Raw genomic sequence first — 19,288 nt, forward strand, 5'->3', positions numbered from 1 at the left:
GAATTTATTACCTCCTCTGCACACATTAAAACAGTGGCTGATTTAGCCGATTTAGCTGCATTAATCACATGTCAACGATTATTAAAGAACAAACTTGCACTGGAAGAGCAAGAGCTGAGCTCTTGGAACAGCTACAGTAAAGGAAGAAACAGTATCAGTTGCAGGAAGAAATTGCCGCTCAAGGGCCAATGTTAATATCCTAAGGGCTTCAAGTGTGGCGAGTGCTAAAAGTGCTCCAGCAGGACAGTCCTATGGTGTGAGATCCTGTATTGATAAGGCACAGAGAAAACCCAACACATTCAATGTCAATGTTGATTCATTTATTCCTCAAGTGTCTGTGAAACATGAGTTAGACCCTCAAGAGGTAGTTTACTCTCAGCTTGTGCTAAGGAGACATTCTGAACCCATGTCATATCCAACAGCTGAAAGGGTTCACAGGAACATTAATTAACAGCATGGAAACACTCTATATTGATAGAGATCAATATAGTATTATTGATATTACGAGGAAGCAAAATGAAATAGCAACCTTAGAGGTACAACAACACAATACATCTTTGCCTAAAAGAGAGATTCAAGTCTTCGATGACGATCCACTGCAGTATCATGCATTCATAAAATAGTATTGAAGGCAAGATTGACAGCTATGGTGACTGCCTCTATTTCCTTGAACAGTACACTAGAGGTCGCCATAGAGAATTTGACTCTGAGGAAGAATATCTAATGGCTAATGCTTTACTACAGGAGCATTTAGGTAATGAACAGAAAACTGCATCTGCCTGCATGCAAAAAGCTCTTTATTGGGCATCTATCAAATCTGAAGATATGAAAGCTCATCAAGACTACAGTCTTTTTCTCAGAGGCTGTTGTAATGTCATGGAAAAAGTGCAGTACATGCAAGAGCTGGACATGCTTGCTAATATGTCAATTGTCGTAAAGAAATTGCCCTATATGCTTGGGAATAAGTGGAGAATGGTGGGCTGTAAACTGCAAGAAAGGCACAACAGTAAGACTACTTTCACCGACGTTGTTGATTTTATTGAAAGGCAAATAAAGTTTGTTACACACCCAATGTTTGGAAATACACAGCATGCTACATCACCTGCAATAATAAAGGTGTAAACAAAACTGAGTCACAATAATGTTCCAAGGCTAAAGGAAGCAGCTTTGTCACTATTGTGGCCACTGTAAGAAGTAAAGCTAAATTTGAGCCTGGAATTAATGGAGTGGAACGGGATTGTCTTGTTCTGCGAGGGTGAACACATAATTGATTTGTGCTGTCAGCTGCAGAAAATGGCACATAATGAGAAGACTGCCTTCCTAAAGAAAAATGGTGTCTATTTTTGGTTGTTTATGTACAGGACACATCAGCGAAAATTGTAGGAAGAGCCCTTCATGCAAGGTATGCAATGATAAGCATCCCATCATACTTGATATTCACTCTAACAAAAAGGGTGCAAAATCAAAACAAGCCGTGAAAGAATCAAACACAGCAGTGAGTAGTTTTCTGGAATTTAATGGCCTTACAGGAGTTGGCAATTGTGATTGTAAACTTCCCATAGTTTCAGTACAAGTGAAATCTAAGAAGGGTAACAAGACAGTGGTTAGTTATGCTTTCCTAGATCAAGGAAGTACAGCAGTGTTCTGCACAGTGAGTCTCATGAACAAGCTCAACCTCACAGGAAAAAGGAAACACATTCTATTATGCATCATGGGTCAAAAAATCAGCTACATTGTTTCATGGTTGGAAGTGGCTGGTTTAGATGGTGAAAACTATTGTGGACTACCTAACATCTATACACAGGAAAGTATGCCTGTCCACAATGGAATGTTCCATGACAGAGAGATCTCCAGGGATGGTCTCACCTGAATCATGTCCACTTGCCAGAGATTGATACAGAAATTGAGCTGCTGATAGGGATGAATGTACCTAAAGCACTGGAGCCATTGCAAGTGATTCACAGTGTTAATGATGGACTCTATGCAATTAGAACAACGTTGGGTTGGACTGTGAATGGACCACTTAACAAAGATACTGGTGACGGGAGAAACTGTGCTGAGCCTGAGTTAACAGTTCGCAGGATCTGTTTTAAACTTGGATGAGCTTTGCCAGCAGAAGTTCAAGGCAGACTTGCCTGAATGCAGTCACGATGAACAACCTGGTTTGTCAATAGTAGATCACAAGTTCATGGAGTTTATTGCAAATTCTGCAAGTCTGGTGGATGGCCATTACCAGATTTTGAGAAAAAAAGGTTAACATGCCAAATAATAGGAAGATTGCTGAACAGCATGCTCTAAATCTAAGGAAGAGGTTTAAGGTTTTGTCATTTCACACTGACTACACAGCTTTCATGAAGGATGTCATCTCCAAAGTGATGCCAAAAGATTGCCAGCAGAAGATCTGGAACACAGTGTTGGAGAAGGCTGGTGTATTCCACATCATGGTGCTTACCACCCCAGAAAAGGGAAACTTTGTGTTGTGTTTTACTGTGGAGCGACTTACCAGGAAATATCACTTAATGCTCAGCTTTTACAGGGACCAGATCTTACTAGTTCACTGACTGGAGTCATAACCAGATTCAGAAAAGAACCAGTGGTGATCGTGGCAGATATTGAATCAAAGTTTCATCAGGTTAAAGTAAGAAGTGGAAAATACAGATCTGTTGAGTTTTCTCTAGTAGTCTGATGGTGACTTCAGCCAAGATATGGCAGACTGTAGAATGGTGGTACATCTTCTTGGAGCAACTTCATCACCAAACTGTGCCAACTTCGCTCTTATGAAAAACACTGAAGATAATGAACAGTTCAGCTGTGTGACAGTGGATAAGGTTCTGTGCTGCTTCTATTTTGATGACTGCCTTGTGTCAGTGTCTTCTGAGGAAGAAACTGTGTTTCTCTATCATGACCTTGTCTCCATTTTTGCTAAAGGCAGTTTTCAACTCACAAAGTGGATAAGCAATGGGTATAGTGTGCTATTAGTGATACCTGCAGAACAAAGAGCAAAAGACGTGAAGGATTTGGACTTGGAGCAAATATACCTTTGGTGGAGAGAGTACTGGACATGCTAAATGTATTCAGTCTGATTCTTTCAAGTTTAAGATCACTCACCAGAAGGGGGATCCTCTCCACAATTAGCTCCATCTATGATCCTTTAGGAATCTTGAGTCTGGTTGTATTATCTGCTAACAAGATCCGACAAGATCTACGTAAGAAAGGGCTTGGCTGGGATGACACTATAGTTGCTCATGAGTAGCCAAGCTGGTTGGAAAAACTCTGCCAGTTGGAAGATTTCAAGGTTGTTAGACATTTGAAAACTTGGATTTTGGAACAGTGACCTACGTACTGTTGCACAACACATTCTCTCAGATGCACAGTGCTTTTATCATGGGAAAATGTAAAGTAGCTCCATTGAAGACGGTTTTTTTTCCTCATACGGAGCTCACTGCTGCTACGATGGTGAGCCGTTTTGGAGGAGGGAGTTCAGGACTTTGATTTTTGGACTGATAGTACTTCTGTGCTGAAGTACATCAAGAATGAAACTTCCAGGTTTTGAAATTTCATTGTAAACAGTTTCAGATATTCGTAAGATCCCATGAGCATCTCAATGGCGGTATGTACATACTTCAAGCAACGCAGTGGATGTGGCTTCTAGAGGGCTGAAGGTGTAAGCATTCCTGAAGAATGAGACATAGGTGGCAGGGCCTCAGTATCTTCTTCAGCCTGAAAATGAATAGTCTGTGAATCCCAATTGTTCTAGAGAATTTGGGCTAGATGATTTGGAAGTAAAGTGGAGTGTTACAATGAATGGCATGCACTTTGAAGAGGCGGTGGATGTGATAACACATATAATCTATCACTTCTCATCTTGGACCAGTTGGAGGAAGACAGTGACCTGGATTCTTAGATTCTCAGTCCTCAAAGAGGGATCAGAAGTGGAGGGAATGAGCAATTTCAAGTGCCTGAGTGTCTATCTCCGAGGACATAGCCTGGACCCAGCATATTGATGTAGCTATAAAGAAAGCAAGACAGCGGTTATATTTCATGAGGAGTTTCAGGAGATTTGGTAGGTCATCAAAACCACTCGCAAGTGTCTAAAGATGTGGACAGCATTCTGATTGGCTGCATCACCATCTGGTGGGGGTGGGGGGGCTACTGCATAGGATTGAAGTAAGTTGCAAAAAATTGTAAGATTAGCCAGCTCCATCATTGGTACTAGCCTTCAAGGAGTGGTGCATCAGATGCGATGCAATGCAGTGCATTGTACTACTGCTGCAAAGTTAACATATTTCTTGACATATGCTGGTGACATTAAACCCGATTCTGATTTTAAAACCTGCTCTTGTTTATTAGTCAGAAGAAGAAGGCAACATCGCTCTTGCTCAGTCTGACTTGGATGAAGAACGAGGGTATCCGTTGAAGAGAGGGATTGAGAAGGCCAAAGGTCATATCAGCCAAGATTGTCTCTCAGTGGAGGAGCTCAGAAAGGCTGAAATGGAGAACACTGGGTTTTGCCAAAGAGATATTTCCAGATGAACCTCTATTTACACGTGTAGGAATGGACTTTTGCGTTGAAGGGCAGGAGTACAATGAAGAGGTATAGGGTCATATTTACCTGTCTAGCTATACGAGCTGTTCACATTGAAGTGGCATCTTCTTTAGACACAGATTCCTTCGTTAATGCACTTCGTTGCTTTATAGCAAGATGGGGACAGGTTCATTAACTGTGCTCTGATAATGCAACAAACTTTGTTGGAGCTGAGCATGAGTTGCAAGATGCCATTGAGAAACCATTTATGGATGTCCTTCATTAGAAGGAACATATCCACTTCGTAAGTGGAACATGGGAGAGATTGATCAGGTTTTTGCAAAAAGTCCTCAATTCCACCAGAAAGGTACAGAATCTTGACAAAGAGGATTTCCACACTGTCCTTTGTGAAGTAGAGGCTATTATCAATGGTTGTCTAATTGCTAAAGCATCCTCTGATCATAATGATTTGGAAGTATTAACACCCAGCCATCTGTCGCTTCTAAAGCCCATACCATCCTTACCACCAAGAGAGTTCCAAAAGACATTTATGCTTGTCATAGACGGAAGCAAGTCCAATACATGTCAAATTTGTTTTGGAACAGTGGGTCAAGGAGTGTTTACCACAGCTGCAGGAATGTTGGAATTGGTCAGGTATAAAACACAATCTCCTCATAGAAGACATTGTGTTTATTGTTGATAACACGGTGCCTTGAAACTCGTGGATCATGGGAAGAATCATTCAAGTTTTTCCAAACAGAAGAGGAATTGTGCGACAGGAGTGCATCAAGACAAAGACCAGCTGGCTGGACAGGTATAACCAAGATATGTCTTCTACAGAAAACAGAGGTTTAAGGAGCTACATCTCTGGAAGCTTCATGATTTTGACTTGACTTACCGAATTGACGAAGCGTGGTGGTAAAGATCACTCTGGGCTACATGCTGTTAAACTCTGGCATAGATAACTGTCGCATGATTTGTCCAAAAGAAGAAAGGATATTTGCATGAATGCTTATCATTGACGATTTCATGGCTACTATTTTAATAGCATGTAGTTGTAATTATTATCATGTAATTATTAGGGGAATGAATGTAGAAGCCACGTACTGTATCTATTTTCTGTCTGTCTGTATTGTATTTTGTGTTGTGCATTTATTATGAGCAATCTGTCATGTGGGCTGGAACATGGTAAAGATGAATGAGTATAGTTAAGTATTAACGTTTTGTCTTTAGTTCAGTTTAGTCTAGTTAGAATCAGGGATGAGCCACTGGGGTGATTTTTTTTGTTGACTGCTCATTATAGTTTTAGTTTCATTAGTTTTTTTACCACTACAAGATTGTTGGTCTTTTCTGGTTTCTTAATAAAGGACTGAACATACTCTTTTGAACTTTGGAACTTCCTTATTTGTAGCACGCCAAACAGTGTCAACCCTGTGTCTAGCCTCTGAGCAGTTTTGGTTCATTTTCAAGTAACCGCTACATGGAGGTTGATAGGTTCTTTACTAGTAAGAGCTTCAAAGGATATGGAGAGAAGGCAAGAGAAAGGGGTTGGGTGGGAAAATAAATCAGCCATGATCAAATGGCGGAGCAAACTTGATAGGCCCAATAGCTTAATTCTGCACCTATGTCTTATATTCTCATGGTCTTAATTTTCCCATTGAAAATTGACAAGATTTATTTTCCACATCTGTTTTTAAGATACTATATATTTGGGTGGACCTGACCCAAGTACTTTTGGCATAGCTGAACCACCAAAAGAAACTGAAAATTTGTGCCTGAGTTTCTGTTGGGGATGATTATGATTTAGGCCAGTTAGATGAATAATCCAAGACAAAGAATCAAATTTAGTGAGATTCCAAAGAAAACCTTGAATACTATTCCAGAAGCCACTTACAATGACAGGAATGTTTTTCTGGATGCCCTTGGTAGAAAGAAAAGAACTTTCTTCATGTAATATTGGTTAATGTCAAAGAGAAAACCTGATTGCCTCAGCTGAGGCATCATTAAGCATTGCTTCAACACTTTTGATACGGGTGTGGAGAAGAACTTCACATTCACCTTTTAAATTCCTTTTAAGCTTGACAAATGTTGAGAGTCCAACATGTAAACCTGATCAAGGAACTGAAAAGGAAAAAAAATCTAAAAGATTGTAAACATTGTTTGGAAGGAATGGACAATGACTCAAAAAGCAGCCATTAAACATTAAGTCAAACACTGCAAAATTTTAAATAATAATTATTTAACAGGAGCAGTTCCTTTAGTTCTAGCCAGAGGATTTTGTCAAACACTACTAATGATTTCATGAGGTACTAAAGCAAGTGAATTAAGAGCCTGTATTAAAGCATCAAATATCTGGGAAAATGTTAAACAATTATACTCGAAAACTGTTATGCAAGCATGTTTGACAGGTAATCCACCTGTGAGTGAATTTGCTTCTGATTTATTCAAATTAGGAAAAGAGGAAATTAAACATTAAGACAGGAGGAATGAAAACCTTGGGCTGACCTGATACATCACTTCATGATTTGATAGGAGTGGTTTCCCCCAAGTGTCACTCTACATTAATGTCATTCTGTATACAGTGGCATGCAAAAGTTTGGGCACCCCTGGTCAAAATTTCTGTTACTGTGAATAGCTAAGTGAGTAAAAGATGAACTGATTTCCAAAAGGCATAAAGTTAAAGATGACACATTTCTTTAATATTTTAAGAAAGAAAACTTTTTTATTTCCATCTTTTACAGTTTCAAAATAACAAAAAAGGAAAAGGGCCCGAAGCAAAAGTTTGGGCACCCTGCATAGCAGTACTTAGTAACACTCCTTTTGGCAAGTATCACAGCTTGTAAACACTTTCTGTAGCCAGCTAAGGATCTTTCAATTCTTGTTTGGGGGATTTTCGCCCATTCTCCCTTGCAAGAGGCTTTTAGTCCCGTGAGATTCTTGGGCTGTCTTGCATGTACTGTTCTATTTTAACTTCATCAGTCCACAGGATTTGTTTCCAAAATGCATCAGGCTGGCTTAGATGTTCCTTTGAACCTTTTGAATAGAACTTTTTGGCTGCAATGAGCAAAGGTATGTTTGGAGAAAAAAGGGTGCAGAATTTCATGAAAAGAACCCCTCTCCAACTGTTAAGCACAGGGGTGGATCGATCATGCCTTGGGCTTGTGTTGCAGCCAGTGGCACAGGGAACATTTACTGATAGAGGGAAGAATGAATTCAATTAAATACCAGCAAATTCTGGAAGCAAACATCACACCATCTGTAAAAAAGCTGAAAATGAAAACAAGATGGTTTCTACAAAAGGATAATGAACCTAAACACACCTCAAAATCCACAATGGACTACCTCGAGGCGCAAGCTGAAGGTTTTGCCATGTCCCTCACTGTCCCCCGACCTAAACATCATCGAAAATCTGTGGATAGACCTCAAAAAAGCAGTGCATGCAAGACGGCACAAGAATCTCACAGAACTAGAAGCCTCTTGCAAGGAAGAATGGGCAAAAATCCCCCAAACAAGAATTGAAAGACTCTTAACTGGCTACAGAAAGTGTTTACAAGATGTGATACTTGCCAAAGGGGGTGTTACTAAGTATAGGGTGCCCAAACTTTTGCTTCGGGCCCTTTTCCTTTTTTTGTTATTTTGAAACTATAAAAAATGGAAATAAAAAAGTTTTCTTGCTTAGAATATTAAAGAAATGTGTCATCTTTAACTTTATGCCTTTTGGAAATCAGTTCATCTTTTACTTGCTTAGCTATTCATAGTAACAGAAATTTTGACCAGGGGTGCCCAACCTTTTGCATGCCACTGTATGTGTATATCTTCATTGGTAACTTTCCTTAAACTACATTGTTCTAAACCTGTAAATAAATATATAACTATCCACAAGTAATACAAGTTAAATTTTATTCTATTTACAAGGAATCTTATAAAACCCAACAGCACAGATATAAATGCAAACATCATGATTACCAGCATAATAGCCCTGCAATGCTGGGTATAGCAGTTATATTAAAAGTAAATTGCATGACCCGTAAATATGAAAAAGTGCAATAAAGGACATAATGCTTACAGTCTACAAAAAGACACTGATGAGGCTATATGTTGGTCAAAAGATGAGGGGGAATATGACATCTACTTTACTTACAAAGAATTTGGTCGATCCAGTTTCAATGCACACACCTCAGTGTCACTAGATCCCAGACTATGCACGCTTTGTCGATTGGTTTTAGAACTGGATGAGGCATTCACAGTTGGAACAAACACAGATACATTACTGGAGACTGCAATGCTGTTCTGCTTCTCTGTCAAGTTAAATATAAATTTTGTTTAAATGTGACACATTATCCAACTACCATTCAATTACATAGTACTTAACAAATTATGAACATTTTTTCTGCAAAACTTAACCAAACTATTTTAATTTTGTTTTCAGTGTTAAGCATTTAAATCTGCATGTCATATTCCTGCACTACCCAATGCATTCAGTATTCAGGCAGTGCACCAGAATGACCCATTTTACTTGTTGAATATTCAAAAGCTTTCAAAAATTGGTATCATCACTCTCCAGCACAATTGTGTTTATACAAGCAAAACAGATTTAATAAATTATTGTCATGATCCCAACACAATAACAACATTGGAAAGACACTGAAATAAGTGCATGGATATAAAGCATTTAGAAGGGTCTGGACCAGCAAAAGGAACTAGTGGGCACCATGGTTGTGATGGACAAGTTGGATTGATGGGCCTGTTTCCATGTTGTATTACTCTATAACTGACCATATGTGAAACTTTTACTCATTCTGATAGATTTATATCCCTGAAGTTAACATTGTTCTCCAAAATAGTTTATTAAAATAAAATTCTAAAAAGATACCTCACCAAATATCCAGTGACTCAGACAAGATTTTACATATTTTCCAGATAAATTATCACTCTGGAGGAAAATGGTATAGAGAAAAGGAAAATCAGGTGTGGCTGGAAAGGGAAAAGGAAATATGACCATGTAATTGCCACCTTCATGGCATTGTATAAGAAGCATTATTGGCAGATGCCTGAAGAAACAGACCACATGTTCTACCCTAAGTAACATGTGAAATGTAACAAAATAAACAAAATAAAACTTGCACTGAGAAATTTATCTCTGCATTATTTCCTGCACTTGTCACTAAGTTTTGGTTTGACTAGAGAGGGAAAGCTGACATATAATATTGGTTCACCAGCACTGGTAAGCTCCTTATCTACACAAATTATCTCACAGAGAGCCTGCAGAGTTAATGAGTTTCTGAGCATAACAGAAAAGTGCAAAATATAATTACTTAGCATTGCAGTGGAATACTTCGGTAGGGGCAGAGGATTACAAAGTGCAAAATACCCAACCAAACCATGTTAGAAATACTCAGCACGTCAGATACCATCTATGGAGAAACAAATTTAATATATGAGGTCAATGATCCTTTCTTCAGAATGAGAAAAGTATGAATACTTGCGTTTTAAAAAGTAGAAAACAAAAGGGGATGGCTGTGATGTGGAGACCAAGATTATGTAGATGAGAGATACTTTTAGTGACAACAGTTAGAAAGAGAAAGAAACAAATGGAGGTGAAATAGAAGAGGAATAATGTCTGGTGGTAAAAGATACAGTGAATGATTTTAAGAATATGGCGGCTAGTGAGTGAAAGCTAGGGAGGAGGGAAAGTGCGTGAGTGAAATGTAGAAAATAGAAGAAATATAGTTCACTGCCATGTTAACTGTGGTAGAAGGAGAACCATAATTAAGGGAAAAAAAAGCTACATGAAGTAATAGATACGACAAATGGATTTTTCTTAGAGAATGAGGCATATACTAGAAAGGTCATGAACCAAGGAACAATTAAACATCAAGCAAGTTCTGGGGCATATTAGCAGGTCAGGACAATAGTGGACCAGGTGAATGTTTATGACTTTTAAATCTACATACGTTATGGATTTAATTCCAAAGATAATTTGTACAGAGGTCAGTGTCTGTTTGCAAGAAGCATAGGTTGTGATAGCAAGTGACTTTAACTTTTCACATACTGACTGGAACTCCTATACTGTAAAAGGGCTGGGCTGGATGGGAAGGAGTCTGTCAAACGTATTCAGGAAAATTTCTTTAATCTGTACGTAGAAGTCCCAATGAGAGCGTGTATAAAACTTGATCTCCTATTAGGGAATGAGACGGGGCAGGTGGCAGAAGTTTGTGTAGCGGAACACTTTGCATCTAGTTATCCAAATGCCATCACTTTCAAGGTAATTATGGAAAAGGATAGGTCTGGTCCTCGGGCTGAGATTCCAAAATGGAGAAACGCCAATTTTGATGGTATCAGAAAGGATATGGCAAACATGTATTGGGACAGCTTGTTTTCTAGCAAAGGTGTACTTATTAAGTGGGAGGCCTTCAAAAGCAAAATTTTGAAAGTACAGTGTTTGTATGTTCCTGTCAGAATAAAAGGCAAGGATAGCAAGTTTAGGGAATCTTGGTTTTCAAGAGATACTGAGGACCTGGTTAAGAAAAAGGAGGTGTGTAGCAGGTATAGGCAAGCAGGAACAAATGAGGTTCCTGAGTGTAAGAAATACGAGGGAAGGAAATCAGGAGAACTAAAATAAGGCATGAGCAGACAAGTTGAAGGAGAATCCTAAAGGCTTCTACAGACATATTAAGAACAAAAGGATACCAAGTGACAAAATTATCCTTTGGAAGGTCAGAGTAGTAATCTAGACATGGAGCCAAAAGAATTGGGGGAGATCCTAAATGGATTTTTTGCATCTGTATTTACTCAGGAGACAGACACAGAGTATACAGAAGTAAGTTAAAGCAGCATCGAGGTCAAGGACCCTATAAGGATTACAGTGGAGTAGGTGTTTACTGTCTTGGGACAAGTTAGGGTGAATAAGTCTCCAGGGCTTGTAAAGGTGTTCCAATGGACCCAGGGGGAGGCAAGTACAGAAATTGCAGGAGCCCTAGCGGAGATATTTGAAACATCCTTAACTATGGGGTGGTGCCGGAGGATTGGAAGATTGTTAACATTGTTTCATTGTTTAAGAAGGTTCTAAAAATAAGTAAAGAAATTATAAGCTGGTGAGCCTGACGTCAGTAGCAGGAAAGTTGCTGGAAGGTATTCTACCGGATATATAATTATTTGGATAGACAAGGACTGATTAGGGGTAACCAACATGGCTTTGTATGTGGTAGGTCATGTCTAACCAATTTAAAGAGTTTTTCGAGGACATTATCAAGAAAGCTGATGAAGGCAACGGATGATGCCTACATGGACATTGTGTACATTGACAAGGTCCCACATGGAAGGGTGGTCAAGAAGGTTCAGTTGCTTGCCACCAAAGATGATGCAGAGAACTGAATTAGACATTAGCTTTGCAGGAGAAGCTAATCAGTAGTAATAGATGGGTGCCTCACTGACTGGAGGCCTGTCACTCGTGTTGTGCTGTAAGGAACGGTGCAGTGTCTGTTGTTTTCTGGCACCTATATCAACAGTCTGGATGATAATATGGTTAACTAGATCAGCAAATTTGCAGATAACACCAAGACAGCGAAGATGACTATTAAAGCTTGCAGCAGGATCTGAACCAGCTAGAAAAATGAGCTGAAAAACGGCAGATGAAATTTAATACAGACAAGTGCAATTTGTTGCACTTTAGGAGGGCCAACCAGGGTACGTCCTACACTGTCAGTGTTCGAGCACTGAAGAGTGCAGTACAACAGAGGGTTCTCAGAATAAAGATCCATAATTCCTTGAAAGTGCCATCACAGGTAGATAGAGCCATAAAAAAAGCTTCTGGCACACTGACCTTCATAAATCAATATATTTAGACCAGAAGTTGGGATGTTATGTTGTACAAGATCTTTGTGAAGCCTAATTTGGAGTTTTGCAGTTTTGGTCATCCACTTACAGGAAAGATGTAAATAAGATTGAAATAGTACAGAGAAAATTTACAAGGATGTTGCCAGGACTCGAAGACCTGAGTTCTCGGGAAAGGTTGAATAGGTTAGGACTTTATTCTCTAGAATGCTGAAGATTGAGGGGAAATTTGACAGAGGTATATAAAATTATGAGCGGCCTAGATAGGGTAAATGCAAGCAGACTTTTTCCACTGAGATTGGGTGAGACTAAAACTAAAAGTAATGGGTTAAGGGTGACAGGTGAAATGCTTAGGGGGAAAATGAGGGGGAGCTTCTTCACTCAGGGAGTGGTGAGTGTGTGGAATGAGCTGCCAACTTAAGTAGTGGATGTGGATTTTAACATTTCAGATAAATTTAGATAGGAATATGGATGGGAGGGGTATGGAGGGCTATGGCCTTGGTGCAGGTCAATGGAACTGGGCAGATTAATGGTTCAGCATGGACTAGATGGGCCAAAGGGCCCATTTGTGCGCCGCAGTGTTCTATGACTCTGAGAGAGAGCAGAAGTCCAACTGCACAGTGATAATCGTATTCTTTAATTAGCAAACCAATCCCTCTTTGCTGCAAAAAAAAACTAAATTCTAGCCAAACCAACATTTTTTCTTAAGAAACAAGGCCAGTGTTCAGAATTCCCACATTTTCATGTTTCATGGCCAATATGAAAATTGTAGATAGAGAACTTACTGAAATTCAGATACAATAAATAGTCATAAACACTCGCGCTTCATGATTTATTAAAAACACAATTATAGAGTCAGAGCTGTAGAGTATAGCAACTAGCCCTTTGATTCAACTCATTCATGTTAATCATGATGCTGAACCTATGCTAATCCTGTTTGCTGCAACAGGTGGGTATCCATCTACTCCTTTCCTATCCAAGTACCTATCCAACCTTCTTTTAAATGTAATTGCATCTGCCTCTGGCAGCTCGTTGCATACAACCATCACCAAGCGTATGAAAAACCTGCACTTCAGATCTCCTTTAGTTTTCTTCCCTCTCACCTTAAGCCCATGCTGTCTTGGTTTATATTGCCTACGCTGGGGAAAAAGACTCTTGTCAACTCTACCCGTGCTCCTCAATGTTATAAACATCTATAATGTCACCCTCAGCCGCTTATACTCCAGGTGGTCCCCAACCTCCGGGCTGTGAAGCATGCAGTGGTGCAGCGATAGCCGGGATGCACCCAGCACATCTTTAAGGAAAAAAACGAAATAAACAAGCTAATTAATTAGGTGCCGCCAGGCACGTAAATGTCGGCCCAGATCAGAGGCATTTTCTCGGCTACCGCTGCACCCCTGCATGCATCGTGGCCTGGTATCGGTCCGCAGCACGGAGACTAGGGACCACTGCTCCAGGGTAAAGAAACCTAGCCTATCTAATCTCTCCTTATACAATAACTAAAGTCTTCCATTTCCAGGCAACAATCCAGTTGATCTCTTCTGCACTCTTTCAAATGCTATCTTAAAGTACGTTTAAAGCTGATTTATATATCCACTGACTTGCAAAAGTAAGTGTAACAACCAGGGATAATCCTGTATTCTATAATGAACAAAGTATTTCAGTTTCAAAAGATAGTTAAACAGCAGCAGTGTCAGCTCAAACGCTCATGAAACAGCAGGAACTAACAATCAGCAAGATTCCGATTAGACTATATAACCATAAGACAAAGGAGCAGAATTAGGCCATTTGGCCCATAGAGTCTGCTCTAGGCCTTTCAATATTCAATAGGTTTCAGTGAAATTTACCCTTCATTCTTCTAAACTCTAGCAAGCACAGGCCCACAGCCATGAAACACAACTTAAATGTTAACCCCTTCATTCCCACGATCATTCTTATGAACCTCTGGACCCAGAAGAGAGATAGGAGTAGAATTAGGCCTTTCACCCATCGAGGCTGTTCTGCCATTTCATCATGGCTGATCCATTTTCATTCTCAACCCCATTCTCCTGCCTTCTCCCTGTAACCTTTCACTCCTTGACTAATCAAGAACCTATCAACATCCACCTTAACCACACTTAATGACCTGGCCTCCACAGATTCATTGCCCTCTGGTTAAAGAAATACCTCCTCACCTCCAAATGCTAGCACATGCTTTCTTAGATTTTTTTGTGTGCCATACTCTGCCAGAGCCTCGGCAACCACTTTTTCAAGTGGTTGTCTTGGAGGAAAGATTCTGTCAGTGGTCCCTCACGTCCTTCTCACAGGCAGTCTTTTTTTTTAACGAGGCCAAGTTGCGAGCTCAACACTCAACCCAGCACGGAGATAAAGTATGCCCGGGAGCAGCCCAACTGGGTTCAAACTCGGGAACCTTTGCTCCAAGTCCGGTGCTGGTGTCACTGCACCACCAGCCGGCGTCCTTTCTTAGATAAGGAGCCCAAAACTGCTCAAAATATTACAAGAGTGGTCTGAACAATGCCTTATAAAGCCTCAGCATTACAAGCTTGCTTTTATATTCTAGTCTTCTGGAAATAAATATTAACATTGCATTTGCCTTCCTTACCACAGACTCAGCCTGCAAGTTAAGTCAGTTCTTCAGTTCTGGCAGATTATTTGCTTCTCAGATCAGCCTTCATTCCAAGAGAAATTTGTAATCTACTAGATAATAATAATATTTCAAGTAGCTATCAGCATGGTTTACGCTAACTGCAAAAGTGAGCCTTCTTATTCAGCAGAAAGGATAAAATCAAGCTACACAGGAAATCCTTTTGAGACAAACACAAAGTACAAAGATATTTATCAGCTCAAATTGAAATAAATTGAAATGGCATGGTGAAATATTGTAAAAGTACTTTACTAAAGATATATTTCTCTCTAAATTTTATGATTTCACTGCAAAGCAATGAGGTAGAACAGGATAAAAGAGGACAGCTTTGAGACATTGAATAAAACTCTTCGATGCGAAAGATCAGGCAAGTGATATCATCGACATTTAAGTACGTACACTGAACATTTATTTTATGAAAAATGATGCTACAATAACTTTACAGGTAGAGCTCTGATAAAGCAAAATCCTCAAACCCTTCCTGGGTAAGTAATGAAAAAGCAAAAAGCATTACGGAGGAACTTGACCAGAATCAAATTTGTTCAGCAGAATTGAATTTATTTGATGACTATTGCAGACATCCCACCTCTCCCGGAAGTTCCGGGAGTCTCCCACATATTAATAGTGGCTCCCTGATGCCCGCAAATTATATACAATGTCCCGGAAATTGAATTTTTTGAGAGCGAGCGTGAGAGAACGCGCAAGAGAGTGAGCGCAAGAGCAAGAAAGCAAGTGCGAGAGCGACCACGAGAGACAGCGCGAGAGCACGCGCACGAGAGCGAGAAAGCAAGCGCGAGAGAGGGTGAGAAAGCAAGCGTGAGAGTGAGAGCGAGAGAAAGAGCGAGAGCGAGTGCGAGTGAGAGCGACGAGAGAGACCGAGAGAGCGCGCACGCGAGAGAGTGAGAAAGCAAGCATGAGAGAGAGCGTGAGCAAGCAAGGGCAAGCAGCGAGAGCAGGAGCGAGAAAGCAAGTGCGAGAGAGCAAGAGAGAGAGAGAGTGAGAGCAAGAGTGAGAAAGCAAGCGCAAGTGAGAGCGACCACGAGCGAGAGAGCGCGCACGATAGAGAGCGAGAGCAAGAGCAAGGGAGTTCCAAAAAAAGTCAGAGTGGCAGTGTTCCAAGAAAATATAAAACGTATGTCACCCCAGACTACACTAAAGTGTACCCCAGCCTAATAGGGGTCAAAAATAATGACAGTGTTGCTCGCTGCACTGTTTGTAACAGTGACTTTTCTATTGCCCATGGTGGGTTAAGACTGTAAAAGACATGTTGAGGTGAGTTTAACAGATGTCATTCGTTCATTAGCATAGCTAACATTATTTAAACTGGCTGGCTAGCTGCTAAGGAGCTACTCTGTTGCAGACATGTCACCGCTCCCGGAAGTCTCCCGCAAATTGATGGTGCTACCTCCCTGAAATGAGTTTTTGTAGGGTGGGATGTCTGCTATTGCAATTTAAATGCAATTCTCAACTACAAAATCGAGCTAATCAAAACCAAGTCATTTAAAACTCGAACAGTCTGCCATTCAGTCATTCAGAAATCCCAATAGCTTGGCATCTGGATCACTAGTTAACATCTGTCATGATCCCCTATGACTCACCAAGGCCCAGCACCCTGCTCCTTATCAACCCTCTGGGACCCTAGTTATTGCACTCCCTTTAAACAACTGACCCACTGGGAAATTTATGAGAATACCTGGTACTATCTTTAAAAATGAATTAAAAATGCATTAGGGTATTCATATCAGAACATAAGATACTGGAACAGATGGCCATTTAGCCCATCAAGTCTGCTCCATCATTCAATCATGGCTGACTTTTACAACCCCAAAATAGTGAAGGAAAATAGTACCAACAGAACTTGAAAGGAGCCAAATACCAAAATTTATAGACAGTGATATTCAAATATTTGTGGTGTGCGTCCTATGCAACCTTCAAACACTTGCCTGCAATTCGTTATTATTTGTTAAATGTAGACAGAGACAAAACAGCTGTGTAATTGAATTTGGAAAAAAATCTGTAATGTAATCCACCATCATAAGTATCAGCTCTTCCTAAATGCTGTTGTAAACTGAGAAAACCAAAGTGCAAAATCTACAGCAAAAAAGATATTCATTTTATATATGTGAAAATAGACATCTATAATGAGTGGATATATTGTTTAGAATGAATACATACATTATGGTTAAGATTATCACAGTACTTAGGGCAGCTTGCTGCTACGTACCATTTTCATTTGATGTTGTCTGAAACAACATTAAAGGTCTTTGGCTGCACAAGGCAGTTTTAGGCTCAGAACTTTTCTTCTGCACAGAATTTAATGATGGATTTGATTGAATTGTTGCAGTTTCTGGAATTATTTTGAAAATCTATGAATGAAAGAAATCTTATGATTATTTATAATTTCAATGTAAATAATGCTCAAATTACTACCTTCTGGAGCTGGCACCTTTAAAGATTTACCTTCCCCTACTGAAACATGATTACAAGGCTTTCAGAATCAGAATCAGGTTATATCACAGGCATACATTGGGAAATCTGTTGTTTTGCTATGGCAGTACAATACAATACATTAAATAAAAATATAAATTACTATAAGATACTATATATATAAAAAACAAAAAATAAATTAAAAATGCAATGCAAGAAGAGAGCAAATAAAGAAAAAATACTGAGGAAGAGTTAATTGGTTCATTTTCCATTCAGAAATCTGTTGGCAGAGGGGAAGAAGCTGTTCCTGAAACATTGAGTGTGCGTCTTCAGACTCCTGTACCTCCTCCTTGGTGGGAGCAATGAGAAGAGGTCATGTCCTGGGTGACTGGGGTACTTAATGATGGATCACAAACAAGAGAAAATCTGCACATGCTTGAAATCTGAGCAAAACACACAAAATGCTGGAGGAACTCTGCAGACCAGGCAGCATCTAGGAAAGAGTACAGTTGATGTTTCAGGCCAAAACCATTCCGCGGGACAGGTGTAGCCTTTTTTGAGGCATCACATTTTAAAGATGTCCTCAGTGCTAGGGAGGCTGGTGCCCATGATGGAGCTGGCTGAGCTTGTGGCCTTCTGCAGATTTTTCAGTTCCTGTGCAGTGACCCCTCCATACCAGATGGTGATGCAACCAGTTAGAATGCTCTCCATGGAACATCTATAAAAATTTGCTGCATCTTTGGTGGCATTCAAAGTTTCCTCGAACTCCTAATGAAATATACTGGCTAATGAAATACAGGCATATTATCCTTCTAAGATGAGCTTTATGGTATTAACAAACAACAACATTGTATTCAAAACCACAGCACCTCTCTGTCAGGTCCATACAACCATTATACAATTTCACCAGTGTACAATGTGCATATCCAATTGGATTCAGTGGAGAGAAATCAGGAATTAAAATCGTTTCAGATTCTTACAACTCCAGCTGAAGGTCACCCAACACTCCTCTGGAGCTGTACAGATAGGACGCGGATGTATAGATACTGGATATATGCTCAAAGGTTATGGCTATTTCAACGTTTCTACTTACTATACATTGTGTTTTTAAAAAGTAATTTGTGCTCTAGCTTCCAAAATTTTGTTAACACGTCTGAAGCATATTAATATATATAAAATCCAAACAAAAACATCATCTGAACATATTAACAGAAGTGCAAACAATATTAAGTTACAGACTAGAATCATGGAAACAGACTTTTCAGCTTATGTTCATGCCATCCTTTTTGTCACACTAATTAGGTTGCATCCTTCGAAGACACGCCTATTCAAGTGCCTGTCTAAATGTCCAATATGTGTAATATGTGTAGTCGTTGTATATCCCATATTTCCGAATAATATCAAGGAAACAAACATAGTTTGCAAAAATTTTAATATTCGTGGTACTATGCAGATACATTACATTTGCAAATTAAATTTGAGAAAGTGAGCAATTTTTAAGCCAAATGCTTTGCATTTCACCAAACTATGGAAAATATGGCATCCCCCACACAGATGCTGGCTGACTTGCCAGGTTCCTCAGCAGATTGTTTTTTGATCCAGATTCTAGTGTCTCCATTAGTACAACATTACCTTAAGTTTCCAGTACACTTTAAACAGAACACCAAGATGGTGCAAGTGAGGTGAACCCAGGTTCCTTGTAACGTAAAACCTTTCTGCTAACCGTCACTCTACCATGCTGTCACCAAGGCGGGACTTTAGGCAGGGCTAGGCTAGGCTGCAGCCCAGGGGCCAGAGCTGCAGAGGGGCCCAAAATGGGTAGCTATCGTCAGGGCGGACAAAAAAAAATACGAGAGTGG

At 39.8% G+C, this 19,288-nt stretch overlaps 1 protein-coding gene across 8 annotated transcripts in view; it reads right to left on the reverse strand.

Moving 5' to 3' along the window:
* The window catches only part of LOC134349270 (rho GTPase-activating protein 26-like), a 191,891-nt gene that overhangs the window by 25,579 nt on the left and 147,024 nt on the right, over nucleotides 1-19,288 (reverse strand). For 4 of the 8 annotated variants that reach the window (XM_063053330.1, XM_063053329.1, XM_063053328.1 and 1 more), the window contains exons 19-20: nucleotides 17,227-17,368; nucleotides 8,667-8,823 (exon numbers count right to left, since the gene is read on the reverse strand). In XM_063053330.1, coding sequence (XP_062909400.1) covers nucleotides 8,667-8,823; nucleotides 17,227-17,368 — 299 coding nt within the window. Of the gene's footprint in view, nucleotides 1-6,583; nucleotides 6,647-8,666; nucleotides 8,824-17,226; nucleotides 17,369-19,288 lie in introns of all 8 variants that reach the window. The other 4 variants (XR_010018626.1, XR_010018628.1, XR_010018627.1 and 1 more) reach the window with 2 other exon arrangements.

The sequence above is a fragment of the Mobula hypostoma genome, chromosome 7 (genome assembly GCF_963921235.1).
Source record: "Mobula hypostoma chromosome 7, sMobHyp1.1, whole genome shotgun sequence".
In the NCBI taxonomy this organism is placed as follows: Eukaryota; Metazoa; Chordata; class Chondrichthyes; order Myliobatiformes; family Myliobatidae; genus Mobula; species Mobula hypostoma.